The 17,249-nt window shown below is 41.4% G+C and overlaps 1 protein-coding gene across 1 annotated transcript in view; it reads left to right on the forward strand.

The window, feature by feature from the left end:
* Positions 1 to 9,573: 9,573 nt before the first annotated feature.
* Positions 9,574 to 17,249, forward strand: part of tg (thyroglobulin) — a gene marked incomplete at both ends in the record, with an annotated part of 81,403 nt that continues 73,727 nt past the window's right edge. The window contains 2 exons of the mRNA XM_080753906.1: positions 9,574 to 9,716; positions 15,225 to 15,322. Coding sequence (XP_080610032.1) covers positions 9,574 to 9,716; positions 15,225 to 15,322 — 241 coding nt within the window. The remainder of the gene's footprint in view (positions 9,717 to 15,224; positions 15,323 to 17,249) is intronic.

Here is a 17,249-nt window from a genome sequence, read left to right on the forward strand (position 1 = left end):
TTATTCATTTACATACCAAATAATGAAGCCATGGACTGCTCACTTACGGTGGCTGAGAATTTCTTTTGTCCCCAGGGTTTGTAAGGAACAGAGTTCGTGGGGGAATTTTTGATTTCATTGATGGATTAGTAAGGTTGTATTTGATGATTAGTTTGTGTTTTATTCTGTGTCTTCTATATGTTTGTTCTTATTGTGATCGTGTGAGTGTTGTAGGTGTATTTTAATGGGTTTTGATGTTCAATTTGTGTATTCATTAGTCCTTGACAGGGACATCGAGTTGATGTATGTACATATTAGTTCGTCGTGTTTTGTGAGGTATTATTGTACCTCACAAAGGGAGGTTTATGTTGCAGCTGGGCGACCTAATATGTTAATATATTTGTGTGATGTATCTTTGAGTTCTCAGCACATAGCTAATGATATTGTTTCTCCTGCTGCAAGGGTCTTAACTTCTCAGTAGCCCCTGGTCAGTGGGGATGGTCAGACATTAATTGGATTAGCTGACCATAGGCACTTAACATGACACGTAAATTAAGAATTGTCTTGTGGAGCTTTTAGCATGGTTAACTTTTCAATGTATTGATTCTCATATGTATTTTGACATACTATGCTGGGGCTCGGCTGAGCAATCAGCTGATGAGCTTTACTATTTCTCTTTTGTGCGTGCCTGTTTTATGGTGTGTTTTATGGTCTGGTTTGAGCCATAAAAAGAATGCGCAACTGAGAATCTGGGCTCATTCCCCAGAAATGTTAGTGGGAATGGCCCTCCGTACCTGGAGCTAAATTCTAGATAAATTCTAATTAGAAAATATGCTATGTGCTGAGAATTGAAAAGGAACCTCAGTAGAAGAAGATTTTTACTTTGATCAAGGCTTTATACTTTTGTTTGGATGATGAATAAACAAGGAGAAACATTTAATTTTGAAGTTCTGTGGACAATCCCTATTTTTTGATATTAGTATCTATTATTAATATCAGTATTATTTTTCATGGCAGATGCTACACTTTCAGTCAGGACTGTTTTTTAACAGCGCGCCACCGCATTTTGAACGTGAAAAGAAAAAAATTAAAAGATCCGGAGAAAACTGCATGTTTGTGCAGCAGCTTTACAGGGCAGTGAATGAGGCAGACAGCACTTCCTGGTCACGTGATTTTGCGTTGCATTTTGGGAAATGGAGTTTGTTTCATCACCGCGGTAGCCAAGTACAGTAGCTACAGTACAGTATAGTTTACTGTAGGCCTACAACGCGTCAAACGCGTCGATGGGCACACATGTAGACATCAAAGAGATTGAAGCGTTGACACCACGTGAGCATCAACTGAGTTAAAGATAGGCTGCCATGATTTCCCCCCTAAAACATGATTATCAGGTATTATGATTATCCAAAAAAGTGTACAGAAAGAGTTAACATTAGGCGTTTATGTGGCCACACCCACCAGTTCATTAAGTATGCCTGGTTGTCATGGTGGGTGGTGACCCAGCTGAAGTTAGCCACACCCACAGTGTTGGGTGAATGGTAAAAGGGGAGGGGATGATTATATGATGACATTCTGTGTTTTTCGACCGGGCCTTTTGACTCAGAGGCTTTCAGCTTTCAGGAAGAAACCAAAAATGCACAGGGAAAGCTAATATGCACATTATAACCCCACCCGTGGTCTATTATAGTAATGTTAACTCCTAGATACATACAAATGCATACAAAGATTTACTTTAAGATTCTACAAATGCCTTCTACTGCAAATCAGTAGTTCTCAAAACGTGTTTTTGGGACCCCAAATGTCTTTGGCCGCCGACCCCATCTGAAAATGTTTTGTGCCAGGGACCCCCCCACACAACAAGATTTTTTTTCTAAAAGGGGGGGGGGGGGTTACTAGAGCCCAAGGTGGAGGGGCCTTAATTATTTTATACTTTAGCTATTGAAAAATTGCAGATATACAAGCTCACAGCGCGGCACCGAGTGCCGCACTGCGAGCTTGTAGATCTGCTATTTTTGAAAAGTTGTGAAAATGTGTGCAAATCTTTGAATATATGTATTTTTTAAGCGAACATTTGTAACTCAAATGTTGCCTCTGGGGGGTCCCATGAACTAAATATTTTGAGATGCGGGTCCGTGGCCAAATACATATCATTTTGGGGGTCCTACACATGAAAAAGTTTGAGCACCACTGACATAGAAACATAGAAACCTTAGAAGGATTTGAAATATTCAAAGACTTGCACACATTTTCACGATTTTTCAAAAATAGTTAAAGCACAAAATAATTGTGCGGGGGCCCGCAGTAAATCCTTGTACCCAGGGCCCAGAATTTGGTGCGACACCCCTGGCCGCGCTTGTACATCTGCTATTTTTGAGCACTTTAGAAAAATCTTAAAAGTGTTGAAACTGCTATTTGAAAGTTATTTGATGATGTTTAATCTGCTATTTTTTTTTACAGTGTATCTACTATTTTTGATAGCCACTGTTCTAAATCCTAAGTGTTTTCTGAAAAATGATAGTTGCTATATAGGCCTACAGCTAAAATAAAATAATTACACTGGTGCTTTCCCGATTGTAATGGGTTAACTATCTGAACATCGTAATGCTTCCGTATCATGTTGCATGTTTTATACATTAAACTGTTTTCATCACTGTGCAGTTTGATTCTTCTGTAGCTAACAGTGAACATAAAGTGATGCTTATGAAACCAGTTAGATAGGAAGCTTGTTGTACGGTGAGCTGCTCTGTGGTTTACATTATATTACCATGTCCCTGCGTATGCCACCCATCTCTCTCTCTCTCTGCGTGTGTGCGTGCGTGCGCGTGCGCGCTTGCGTGCATGTGTGTGTGCGTAGCAGAGCCTCAGAATGATAGACTCAAAAGTCTAGTATCTCCCCCAGTCCATGGGGATGTCCCTTTGGTCTAGAGGTTAAGATGTTGGACTTTCACGCAGGAGACCCGGGTTCGAATCCTTGGCGATACTTTGGTGCTGTCACTCAGATAAGGTTTCCCCGTGGGAGGAGGTCAAAAGGGGGGGTGAGTGTAGCAGAGTGACTCACTGCCTCAGCCTGAAGGCCTCAATAGTCTAGTATCTCCCTCTGTCCATAGGGATGTCTAGTGCAGAGGTTTTCAAAGTGGGTGATGGGACACCCTGGGGTGCCCATGACGGCAGTCCAGGGGTGCCGCGATATCATTTGATAATATTTGGAATTTATTTGGACACTTGAAAAAATATTTAGTATCCTTTTAAACTTGAAGTACAAAGTTATTTTCAGTCAGTTCTAACCAAAATGGCTATTATCTCGACGTTTTCCTCACAACATGATCACTAAAATATCATCACTGTCGAGCAGAAACCTTGTATCTCCAAGTTTCAAATGTGTACGTCTTTTGGTAAAGCAAAGCCCTGCTTCATCATACAAGACTGTCGAACAAAACTAGTGAAAACAGCCGATCTACAAGCACACAACGCCTCGCGTTGTGAGGCGCGAGGCTGCTGATGATTAGTTTACCTACTGTATATGATCCTAGTTTACAATTCATTTTTATGCAATTAGCATGTATCCTCGTTTTTACTTTACTGTAAATCGTTCTGGGTTAAGTGCCTAAATTGTAAGTTGCAAATTGAATTGTTTTGCTTTTACATCACTAAGCATTTCTTTATTTTTGTCAAATTGCATACTTGTGTTGTGTTAAGATATGATTGTGTCGGATGGAACTTATATTCATCTATCTATAAATGCGAGAAGTCTCTGCGTGTCTGTCTGTCTGTCTGTCTGTAATCCGCGTATCTCGAGAACCGTTAGTCCCACCGGCTTCAGATTCGGCACGCGCGTTCCCCGCCGCGGCGCGGAGTGCAGTGCCGGGCCTCGACCCGACCCGACGCGCGGTTCTCCCGAACCGCCGCGAAACGTTCGGAATATCCTGATGCGGTGCTGATTGTTGACATCCGGAGGAAATCGGCGCAAGCGCTGACTCATTGTGACATCACATCATAAAAGGCTCTGAGATCACGTACACCACATGAGTCAACAAAAAATGCCATGGTTACGTATTCTGATGTTCCTATATGGGCATAAAAGGACACAGGCAAACATATGGTCAAAACGGCTCTTATGACAACAGGTATAATGGGGTTTGCATTAAAGGGTGGGGCATTCATTCCCTATTTCAAATTCGGCACGCGCGTTCCCCGCCGCAGCAGGTAGTGCAGTGCCCGGCCTCGACCCGATCCGATACACGATTTTCTGGAACCAGCATGACAGGTTCGGATTCTGATGTCTGACATCAGGGTTTTCCGGAACCGGCACTGTGTCTGCATAGATCTCCATTTATGGGCATAAAATGGATGCAGACAGACAGATACAGATATCTCCATATATGAGCATAAATGGACGCAGGCAAACAGATGGTCAAAACGGGTCCTATGACAACAGGTATAATGGGGTTTGCATTAACTCAGTTAGCGCCGGGCGACTTTACGAGCGACTAGTTCACTATGGCGTTTGGTGCCGAGCGACTCGGAGCGACTTTTATATAAAAGCATTGTTTAAGCTTTTAATATGTGTTTATAGACGGAGCGAAATGGTTAGCTTACCTCAGCTAATGTCCACACGTAAACCGTGAAAAAAAAAGATACGATTATGACGTCACCTTTAAACCAGGGCTTCCTGTTGACAACAGGCCTCTGCTAGCGTTAGCCTCAATGCAACCATCCGACCCTCACGTAGCTTCACTAGGTCGGATTTTGATTCTGAAACTTTCTGTGTGGCATCTATATACGTCCCGATGCCCATACCAATGGTGGTTTGAGACGATCAAGCACGAATTGAACAGTATTGAGCTGAAATGGTGACCGGCGGCCCGTCCATGTTAAGTCAATGAGGACCAAGTCAGCGTCTCATCCTGTTATGTGGATTTAAACAGGCTTAACATGGGACCATGTCAGTGTATGGTGTATGGTGGTCTCTAGTGGTCATCTGGTGGTATGGTATGCTGAACGTGCATTCGTTAAGGTGGTCTGGTTAAGGTGGTCTGGGGGGATACAAAATAGCTATTTCCTGGCGTTATAAGCGCACATTCATATTCATATTTTGGAAATCTGGCCCTGTATGGGTTAAAGGGGGAACCAGCACTGTGTCTGCAACACAGTCGGAGGCACAGACAGATACAGAGATCTCCATAATGGGCATAGAGGGACACAGACAAACAGTTACAGAGATCTCCATATATGGGCATGAAATGGATGCAGATAGACAGATACAGATATCTCCATATATGAGCATAAATGGACACAGGCAAACAGATGGTCAATACAGGTCCTACAGAGATCTCCATATATGGGCATAAAATGGACGCAGACAGACAGATAACTCCATATATGGGCATAAATGGACACAGGCAAACAGATGGTCAAAACGGGTCCTACAGATATCTCCATATATGGACATAAAATGGACGTAGACAGATAGATATCCCCATATATGGGCATAAATGGACACACGCAAACAGATGGTCAAAACAGATCCTATGACAACAGGTATAATGGGGTTTGCATTAAAGGGCGGGCCAGGGCGCCAACTAGACTAGTCGCCAACTTCTAGTTTGGAAGAAAGAAACAAACAAACAAACAAACAAACAAACAAACAAACAAACAAACAAAAGAAAACACAGCTTCTGCCTGGAATGGACCAGCTGGTACTGAAGTGTTCACAAACCTCCCAATAGCCAGTCACACCAGGTGTAACACAAATGTATGTATATGTCATAGTATATTAGAGAAACAGCACATTCGAGACGCGGAGCACTCGTGGTGCGGCACGGGGCGGAGCAAGCGGTCGCCACAACAACGTATTCCAGGCGGTGCGCCGCTCTATTGTCCACGACACTGCGAGCGGCTACCGAAGCCCCCCTGTATCCACGAAGCCCAAACGAGTTACGAGGCCCCCCTGGGTCCACGAAGCCCCAAGCGGCGCGAAGGCCAGCGGACCTTGGTCCTGCTCTTCGCCCCCGAGCGCCGCAGGCGCGAGTGGCCGCGAAGAGCGGGCCAGGGCCGCGCGGCCGGCGGAGCGCCGCGCGAGTTACGAAGCCGTGGTGAATGCAATCGTTATATTTATGCCCAGGCCGTAAGGCCTGGGCAAGCGCACGTTAAACGCCCTGTCCAAGTGACTACAATGGAGCTAATGGCTAGGCTAGGCTAGGCTAGGCTAGGCTAGGCTAGGCTAGGCTAGTAAATAAAGAGTAAACACTTCCGGTCTGCGGCGAGTTCAAAGCGTGACGTAACTCTCTTATCCAGTGGCTGACGTCGCCATCTGGTGGTGATTAGTGTGTGGTGAACGTCAAAACGAGTGCTCCTTGACAACTTTTACTGGTTTCTTGAACATACTGTAACATATATACATACATACATTTAGGAGGAGATATCATTATAGTAAGTAATGTTGTAGTTTAATATGACAGTGTTACAGAGAGATTTGGGGACCGTATATTTGGGGATTTCTTTGACTGTAGTTCAAGGTTCAAGGTTGTACTTTATTGTTACGTCTTTTGTACAGGTACATAAGAGTAAAACGTATTATTTTTTGGCTTCCTTACAGACAATGCAGTGGTATATATAAAATAAAGCAGAACAACAGAAAACAACACATCTAAAGATAAAATAATAAGTAATAATGACCTAGGAAGAAAGAGAGTGCAAAAGAGCAAAGAGAATGAAAAAAAAAAAAAAGCATCCTCAGCTGTGCATGTGTATAAAGTTTGGTGTCTTTTATTCACCAATAGCATTATTTTCCCATAGTAGCTACTGTACTTTAACTATTTATAAACAACTTCACAGTGTGTTCTATGTGCAAAAGGTTGGTATAATTAAACTGTAATGACTAAATAGGGACACCAGGTTGAAAGTGCATGGTAAAAGAGACACATGGTGATTCAAGAAGTGATGGTGAAAAGTAGTATTATACATATCATGTAGGTTTGGATGTCAGTTTGAGGACTTCACAATCTGACTTGTCATGCAGCTCGCCTGAATGGTTAGGACCAACCACTCCCAGAACACGCACGTACACACACACACACACACGCACACGCGCACACGCACACGCACACGCACACATACACGCACACGCACACACACACACACACACACACACACACACACACACACACACACACACACACACACACACACACACACACGGGCCAGCAGAGTGTGTCTGAGAGGGCTTCAACAGTTGGCCCTGCGTCAGGACATCTTGAAGGACATCTTAGTTCCACTGGGTTGGGTCAGAACACCACGGTGAAGAGAGGAAGATGAGTGTAGGTTCTGTGGTGGAAACTACACACAGCACTGTACTTAAATTTAGTTTTGAGGTACTTTACTTGCGTGTTTCCATTTTTTATTGTATACTCCGCTCCATCTCAGAGGCAAATATTGTACTTTTTACTCCAAAAATAATTATTTGAAAACTTAACTCACTAGTTAACTTAGCAGAGTTTTACAAAACATACATTAACCAATTAATCCCTATTTTATACATGTGCTATTAAAACTAGACCAGGTCACCTGGTTGTGCCAGACCCGCAATGAAAACTAGTATGGCACTGAACTAACACATGAACACACAGGATTTTATAGTCTCAGCAACAAAGCGTAGTGAGCTTGTAGATCGGCTGTTTTCACTAGTATGGCACTGAACTAACACATGAACACACAGGATTTTATAGTCTCAGCAACAAAGCGTAGTGAGCTTGTAGATCGGCTGTTTTGACTAGTATGGCACTGAACTAACACATGAACAAACAGGATTTTATAGGCTGAGCAGCTGGAAATGTTTGTGAGCTTGTAGATGGGCTGTTTTCACTAGTATGGCTGTGGGGCAAATGTTTTGCAGCACTGAACTAACACATGAACACACAGGAATTTATAGTCTCAGCAGCTCGTCAGCCAACTCAACTCAGCTGGTCCCGTACAGGTGACGGCACTCAAGGCAATCAGCCGAGCAAGGGAAGGGAGGGGCAGATGAGCAGTCAGAGGCAAACACAGGCACACTGAGGAAAAGAGGGACACTGAGGAAAAGAGGGACCGACCGACCGACCGACAGACCGACAGACCGACAAAGCCTTATGTAGGCCGACCCCCTGGGTCTGGCAAAAAACAGATCTACACTTAAAGGGGAAGACCACCCATTTTCAATATTGAAATGTGTCAGTAATATACCAGAGGAGTTGTGTGGAAAGTTCCCCCTCTTCTGTGTCGCCTAGAACTGGAGGATTGATTTTGGGGTTTGTATTGTAAAGTACAACGGGGTGATGTCATCACACAATACAAACCCCCAAATCAATCCTCCAGTTCTAGGCAACACAGAAGGGGGGAACTTTTTTTTCTATTTCCACACAACTCCTCTAAGGTATATTAATGACATAGTTCAATATTGAAAATGGGTGGTCTTCCCCTTTAAAGCTCTACAGCTTAAAGGGATAGTTCACCCAAAATATTATAAATTTTTCTTGTCGATTACTCACCCCATGGAGACTAGAATTCATGGATATTGTTTTGTTTTTGTTGAATTTCTAAGCCAATAATGTGATGACCAGCAGTGGTTCCCTATGGAGGTGACAAGGTCGCCAAAAAACTTCACGAATAACATGGGATCGTGAGATCAAAACATTTGAGAACCCCTGATGTAGGCTATATATTCACGGCAATACTTATTTACCTTTACTTAAAGGCCTGCTGAGACGCCCCAAAAGTATAATTGTATGATACAGTAGTCACGTGGTCTCTCTGAAAACGGTCTGAAATAGTCTGAAACTCATGTCACAGTGTAATCTGCCTCTCGCTCCCCAACAACAGCTGACCAGTACAGTAAGTAGTCTAAGTACAGTCAATTAATTTGATTGGCTTATAATTGCGCATTCTCACAATGACATCATAAACATATGAACTAATATTTTAAGATTACTTTTTAAAGTGACAGTACCCCTTTAGATGACAGTCCTACTTTAAGTAACATTTTGCATTTGTACATCACATGTAACAGACATAACTTATATAACATACCACGGTGGCATTGTTACTTTGATTCTCAACCTTTTTTCTGCATGGGCACACTTTTCATGTCCCAAGAATCCATGGGCACACCAACATAATACGGGGGTGTAAATCTCGTCACTGTCGGGAAGAAACCTTGTATCTCCAAGTTTCAAATGTGTACGTTTCTTCGCAAAGTAAAGCCCTGCTTCATCATACAAGGCTGTCGCACAGCAGTGCGAGGCGTTGTCTGCTTGTAGATCGGCTGTTTTCACTAGTTTAAATCATTTTTAAAATGATAAATACAATACTGGCTTTCAAGCAGTTTCAAGGGGCACACTTGACCCTTCTCAGGGGCACACCAAAGGTCCCCAGGCACAGTGGTTGAGAAACACTGGCCTAAGCAACGAATCAAAGCACTGGGGTGCGTATAAACTTCAGAGGAGGCTGTTGACCGACACGAAGAGGAGGATGATGATGATGATGGTGGTAGAAGGAGGAGGGTGTGCGTGCATGCGTGTGTGCATGCGCGCATCTGTGTGTGCGTGTGTGTTCTCAGTCACCATGACAGTGCACTCTACCAGCTATAAAGACTCCTCCGGGCTGGGAGCTGTCACCAGCCTGCACCATGGCACCATGGGAACTCATCACCACCTGTCTGCTGCTCTGCTGCTGCTGCTGTCGCCTGACACACGGCAAGGCTTCAGGTACCTGCCTGTCTGTCTGTCTGTCTGTCTGTCTGTCTGTCTGTCTGTCTGTCTGTCTGTCTTTGACTGATTGCGTGTGTCTGGATGACTGTTTAACTGCACAGCAAAAATGTTTCATTTAAGTCAGGGGTCTTCATCAGCATAGTGCAGAGGGGCAACCAAAACTTTTATATATATATAAATATATATATATATATATATATATATATATATATATATATATATATAGAGAGAGAGAGAGAGAGAGAGAGAGAGAGAGAGAGAGAGAGAGAGATTTATTTTACCCTCGCATCCCTATCCTGGGGGGAACATTAGCCGAACATAGCAGATGTGCAAGCTCACAACGCGGCTGCAACGCATTGTGAGCTTGTAGATAAACGGTTAGTGGTTTGATGTACACAGAGATGGGAAGTAACGAAGTACAAATACTTCGTTACTGTAACGAAGTACATTTTTCAGTACTTTGTACTTTACTGAGTAATTATTTTTCTGGGTACTTTTTACTTTTATCCGTTACATTTTAACACCCGTATCTGTACTTTTACTCCGCTACATTTTCAAAACAGGCTCGCTACTTTGGTTTTATGTTAATGTTGCGCCGATGCGTGGCAGATCAAACAAAATGATTAAAGCGCTTGATCATCATTCATAGAGGCTGCGGTGGTGACGCTCTGCTGCTGGCCAGAGTGAGAGTCACTGTGTCAAGTAGGAAAGCACCGGTCTATTTACTTCCTGTAGCTAGACTACCAAATAAAACTAATCATTAATCCTACATAATAGCTAGCCTAATACCCCATGCTCTTATTTTGAAATCCACCGTATTCAGAGGAAGAGGAAGGAAGATGGTTTAATTCTACCATCATGCTGTAAACCATTCATCTCGTCACAGCTTTCAAACATGTCAACAATGAATACACGTGGATTATAACTACTATGGATTATAAACACAAGACTTTGCCATGCTGCTCTTGTAATGCACACGTGTTGGAAATGCGTTCTTTTTTAACATCCGAAGCTTAGGTGAGTCAGTGCCATTGCTTTTTATCTCATGCTGGATAAAGTTCTGTATGGAAAAAGTGAAACGTTCTGCAGACTCTGCACAACTGTTGTAGCTTCGGTCATCTTTGCCTCGCAAAAGCCTTTAGCGTGTGTGTGTGTGTGTGTGTGTGTGTGTGTGTGAGAGAGAGAGAGAGAGAGAGAGAGGGCGCGCGCGCGCGTGCGTGCCCTCATGCATGTGCATGCATGCGTTTGTTTGAATTGATTGATTGCATACTTGATTAGCAGTTCTCATAGCAAACGCACTACTGTATGATTATCATCCTACAGTCTGTATGGCTTGTTTACATTGGGGTCCTCTGACAGACATGCAAAACATCTTAAAGTATAACAGTCAGACATCTGTCTGTCTGTGGATGTGAGATGTATTATAATTATAATTGAACAATGAAAACGACATTCTTATTAGGAAACCTTATCTGTATTTTAACATCAGTCATACAGGCCTACTTGGTGGTCAATTGGCATTTAAAAAAATGGGTTACAAAATCATATATACAAATATACATATATACAAATATACATATATTTTTTATAATAATAATGATTGTTCTTGGAGAGTCAAATATTATCTATAACTGGTACTCAGTCTAAAAAAAACACTGCTGCATTTAGATTTCACATCATAGTAGGAAACCAATTCTTGGCCAGTTTTAAAACGTATGTTTGGTGGGGATCCTTTAATTTTAATATCCTTCAAATTCTAGAAATATACGGTAAAAATACTTTTACTTTTACTTTAAAAGTACTTTTAAAAGTACTTACTTTTTACTTGAGTAATTATTTGGAATGAGTACTTTTACTTTTACCAAAGTCGTTTTTTTCACAAGTACTTTTACTTTTACTTAAGTACAGAACGTGAGTACTTTTCCCATCTCTGGATGTACATGGGTAAAAAGGGCAGACCAAGTACCGAGCCAAAGGTAAAGTTTGCAAATAATTGAGGGTTTAAGTGGGTAAATGTTTGAAAAAAGACATTTAACATGCTTCATGTCTCTCTCAGATAGGAGGATGTCCTTGGTCTGAAGTGGGAGTCCCGGGTTCAATCCCTGCTTCCGCGCATCACTACACTGGCACACAGTAGCACCATGAAATGCGCTCACAATGTATTACCTTCAGATGTGATTATCAAAATGTGAAAAGGGTCTATTAACCCAAGAGAGTGCAAACATTGACCTATAAGGGTCCATATTACTCTGAGTGAAATTTATACTCCGGATTGTTCATGTATGACTGACCGACGGGTTGTCTTTTTGTCCTTTATGTTTGGTTGTATTTTATGTGTGATTTGACTAAAATAGACACAGAGTGCTATGTGTTTCAGAACAGCGAATGCTAAGCCTACTTAAAGGTTTGTGTGCTTGTAGATCGGCTGTTTTCACTAGTTTAGTACATTTTATAGATGATAAATACAAAACGGTTTTGGACATACAAGGTTTCCACCCGACAACGACGATATGCTATAAATATAAGGTGCTGGGAGTGATTGGATTAAAAAAAAAATATGGGGTGCCCTGAGACAGAAATGTTTGGGAACCCCTGCCCTAGAGCACTATTGCCAGGCAATTTTCAGTCACACAATTACGTACTCACTTAGGCCTATGTAACTTGTGTTGCTGATCCCCATCCCCATCCCCATCCCCCCAGGCAGGTGATTTCCACCCGATGTTAGTGATAGAGAGAGTAAAAGACAATCGTGTAGGGTCATGTAGGGGAGACAGTGCCTTCACTGGACACGGCTCACGTGTCTCATAGCTCGATTTCTTTTAGGAATTAATTGTTAACAATTCCCACATTTTTCACATATTTTGTCTACATGAGGTTTTATTATGGAATAGCTTTTTTATAGCCCCCCCCCCCCCCCGATGATATTTTGCTTTTACTTGCTGTGTGTGTGTGTGTGTGTGTGTGTGTGTGTGTGTGTGTGTGTGTGTGTGTGTGTGTGTGTGTGTGTGTGTGTGTGTGTGTGGATTATTGTCTTATTTTATAATGAAACATTAAACAAGAGTAGACGTTAATTAATTTTAATACATTTTGAGAGGAGTATTTTTTAGGGCATATACCAGTGGTTCTCAACCTGTGGGTTGGTCCCCAAATTATTTTGGGGGGTCTCAGATGATTAGCTTAAAGGGGAAGACCACCCATTTTCAATATTGAACTATGTCATTAATATAACTTAGCGGAGTTGTGTGGAAATAGAAAGAAAAGTTCCCTTAGAACTGGAGGATTGATTTTGGGGTTTGTATTGTAAAGTACAACACTGTTACAAACAACTCCTCTAAGGTATATTAATGACATAGTTCAATATTGAAAATGTGTGGTCTTCCCTTTTAATGTGCAACATGGTTTTCTCACACAACAGTAAACAAACCAACCTAAAGTTGGCCAAATTGTCAAACATTAGATGCAGAAATTGTGAAAATAGCTGATCTACATGCTCGCAACGCATGTAGATCTGATATTTTCACAATAGAACCATGTTATACTAAATGTAATAATGCCTCAACTCTTAGTGCTCGTCAGGGTGGGGGGTCCCCAGTTCAAATATGATTATTTTTGGAGTCGTGGCCTGAAAAGGTTGAGAACCACTGGCATATACTGTAATATTCAAGGTTAGAGTTAAAGGTGTATTCAGTGATAATGAAAGTGGCCGGGGGTCATCTTGTCCTTTACTGGCCTTACAGCATGGAAATGTTTAGTTTTTTATAGATTTTTTACACCATTATAATGTTCTCGTTTTGATCACTGAATATCGGTAGGCCTATGTCTCCAGCTTCAGGATATGTATGATACTGATTTCCTACGAGACTGTGGCATTTTATGAGTTCAGTAGTTTACAATCTAGGCATTTAGCAGACGTTCTTAATTCAGAGCGACTGTGGTTCTCAAAACCTTTATTTTGAATAACTACGGCCATACTCTACCCGTATTGGTCAAGGACTGGCTGGCCACCACTGAAAACGGAATCTAGCATGCTCGTAACATGGGCCATGGTGAAACTCCTTATATGGTCAGCACACATTCTAGTGAGGAGGATGAATGGAAAATGTACCAATTATATTTTTATTTGAATGAAATACAATCACTGAATATACCTTTAATGAGGACCACACGTTTCAGAGTACCAGCTGGAGGAGGACAGCCTCAGCAGCTGTGAGTCGCTAAGGCAACGAGCTGGACCACAGGACCACGCCCCTTACTGTACACAAGATGGACGCTTCAGGTACCTGTCTGTCTGTCTGTCTGTCTGTCTGTCTGTCTGTCTGTCTGTCTGTCTGTCTGTCTGCCTGTCTGTCTGTTTGTCTGTCTGTCTGTCTGTCTGTCTGTCTGTACACTATGTATGTGTGTATGTATGTATGTATGTATTAGGGCATTCACCAAATATTCAAATATTCGAATATTCGATCAAAGTCACTATTCGATGTTGTTCACCGAGGTCGAATATTCGCTTATTTTAATTTTTATTGTTTTCTCTTAAAAAAAAAATAGGCTGTGACCGGTGACCCCCAAAATAAACATATTTGAACTGGGGACCCCCACCCTAAAATTTGACAGTTTGGCCAGTCCTGTCGAATATTCGACTATTCGAATACTATGAGGTTGAATAATTCGAGAAAAAAATCACTATTCGTATGTATGTATGTATGTATGTATATGTATGTAGGCTATGTATGTATGTAGGCTGTATGCATGTATGTAGGCTGTATGCATGTATGTCCGTCTGTCCGTCCACCCTGTCTGTCTGTCTGTCTGTCTGTCTGTCTGTCTGTCTGTCTACAAAAAAACAAAGTATTTCCTTGTTTACAGACGGCTGAAAGTGCGTCTCCCCGAGTGCAACACGTTGCCTTGGAAAACAAGGAAGTGCTGATAAAATAGAATCCATTTTCTGTTATTGCGATGTCTATTTCTCGCCTCAAATGTTTTTTTTTAAACATTCTTCAGAGCAACGTTTGGTTGTAAATGACGCTGTGTGTTTGTTTATATGTCAGACATGTTGGATACGGCACTAAATCCACGCAGTGCAGCCTGAATACAGCAGCTGTTCTGAGCCTTTGATTAGGCAGCGGTGAATTATAGAGTGGAGCAGTCATTACACGGCTATTGGGCTTTTAAGCCGTGACATCATTTTGTAGTCAGACCTCCAAGCAGATTTATTATCAATATCTGTCCCTCGCTATTTCAACAGATCCGAGACAAAAATAACGACTAAAGTATAATTCTACCACTTTCCTTTCAACAACAAAGAGAAGAAAAATTTGTAAATAGTAAAAATAGTAAAAAGATTCACGGGCGCTGGGGCCTTTTGCCCCCAAAAATTCTCCTCTGCCTACAAAATGATGTCAGACTTAACAGCCCCATAATTCACTGCTGATTTCAGCGCTCGACCAATCAGAATCAAGCATCCAAACAAGCCGGGTAATAATGATATTTATTTGTTGTTGTTTTCCCCAGACATGTGCAGTGCAGTGGTGAAGGTGTGACATGTTGGTGTGTCAACAGCCAGGGCCAGGAGATAGCAGGGACTCGCACCAACAACTCTGTTCCACACTGTAAGCTATTTTATTCATTTATTCATGCAGGGACAACAGATTCTAATTATCTCATTTACATGGAAGTGAATACCAACATGTTGATTGATCCATCCATAATAATTATATTTCCATCCATAATAATTATTATTTAAAAACAAATTTCAAATGTTTATTAACAATTCTCAAATGTTTATAAACAAACCACAAATAGTTATAAACAAATCTCAAATGTTTGTAAACAAATCTCAAATGTTTGTAAAACAAAACCAAATGTTTATAACCAAACCTCGAATGTTTGTAAACAAATCTTGAATGTTTTATAAACAAATCTCAAATGTTTGTAAACAAACCTTGAATGTTTGTAAATAAATCTCAAAAGTTTGTAAACAAACATTGAATGTTTATAAACAAAATGTTGAATGCTTGTAAACAAATCTCAAATGTTTGTAAACATATTTGTTAAGAAACCTAATGTTAAGAAACATGTTTATAAACAAATAACCCTAACCCAAACAAACCATTATGTGTATATATATATATATATATATATATATATATATATATATATATATATATATATATATATACAAACAAATCATAAAGGAGTATAAACATTAAGAAGGAAAAGCGTAATGATGATGTCACATGTAGGAGGGTTTCTGAAGTGTCCCCAACCCAGACAAAAATTCTGAATCCATTGCCAGCATTTGTTTTGCACAATTTTTTTTCCTTGGGCTAGAAATGGCCCCCCAAAACACCCAAAAACTGTGAAAAACGATGGCTCATCACTAAACATTTCTAGCCCAATGAAAGTTTTTTTGTGCAAAACAAATGCTTGCAATGGATTCAAAATCATGACAAACCCCTAGTTAGAACCCTCACATCCTACTTAAAGCAGATTTTTTTCTGGGTATTTTCCTCCTGTATAGAAAGTCGATGGGAGCCCAACTTGATATGGATAATTCTATGGGTAAACTTCAAAATAAAGTTTGGTACCCAAGGCTAAAATCCATCGTTAGGTCCTAAAGAAGCCTAAAAAAATTTGGGCGCTTTTATCCACTTCGTTTCGATAATTTTGTTAAGCCAACCCACTATCTTCGATGTGGGACCTGAGACGAGGACATGGCTCTTCTGGACATTGCTCTGCATGACGTTTGAGCCTGCATTACAAACCATTGTAAACAATTGAGCGATGGTCCCAAAATATGAGTTCTGTTCCACCAATTTCTTTTGACCAAATTGACAAATGAACCGATGATGTCACAGCACATCTTTTCTGGGACTTCAATTCAATACATTGCCAAAGCAAGTGCTTCTGGGAAAGAGGCATATCTGATTGGCCTACCGAACTTCTGTTTTTGTAACATGCGTGGAAGGATTCTGCCAATACTTTTTTTACAGACGCCCCAGAGTCGGAGTATGCGTCTAGCTTTCTACCCGTGTGGTGACGCAATCCAAGATGGCCGTGGTGTGAATATGGTCTATTGCAGTGTTTCTCAACTACTGTGCCTGCATGGGGACCTTTGGTGTGCCCCTGAGAAGGGTCAAGTGTGCCCCTTGAAACTGCTTGAAAGCCAGTATTGTATTTATAATTTTAAACAGCTGATCTACAAGCACACAACGCCTCGCGGTGCGAGGCGTTGTGTGCTTGTAGATCGGCTGTTTTCACTACTGTTGTGCAACAGCCTTGTATGATGATGAAGCAGGGCTTTACTTTGCGAAGAAATGTACAAATTTGAAACTTGGAGATACACGGTTTCTTCCCGACAGTGATGATATTTACACCCCCCTATTATGTTGGTGTGCCCATGGATTCTTGGGACATGAAAAGTGTGCCCATGCAGAAAAAAGGTTGAGAAACACTGGTCTATTGTTCTATTGTGCGAAGTGTATACATCGAGCTCAACTGCGTTTTTTTCCTCTGTTTCATCCTGCCTCTAACTCT

The sequence above is a fragment of the Nannobrachium achirus genome (genome assembly GCF_963921795.1).
Source record: "Nannobrachium achirus genome assembly, chromosome: 2".
In the NCBI taxonomy this organism is placed as follows: domain Eukaryota; kingdom Metazoa; phylum Chordata; class Actinopteri; order Myctophiformes; family Myctophidae; genus Nannobrachium; species Nannobrachium achirus.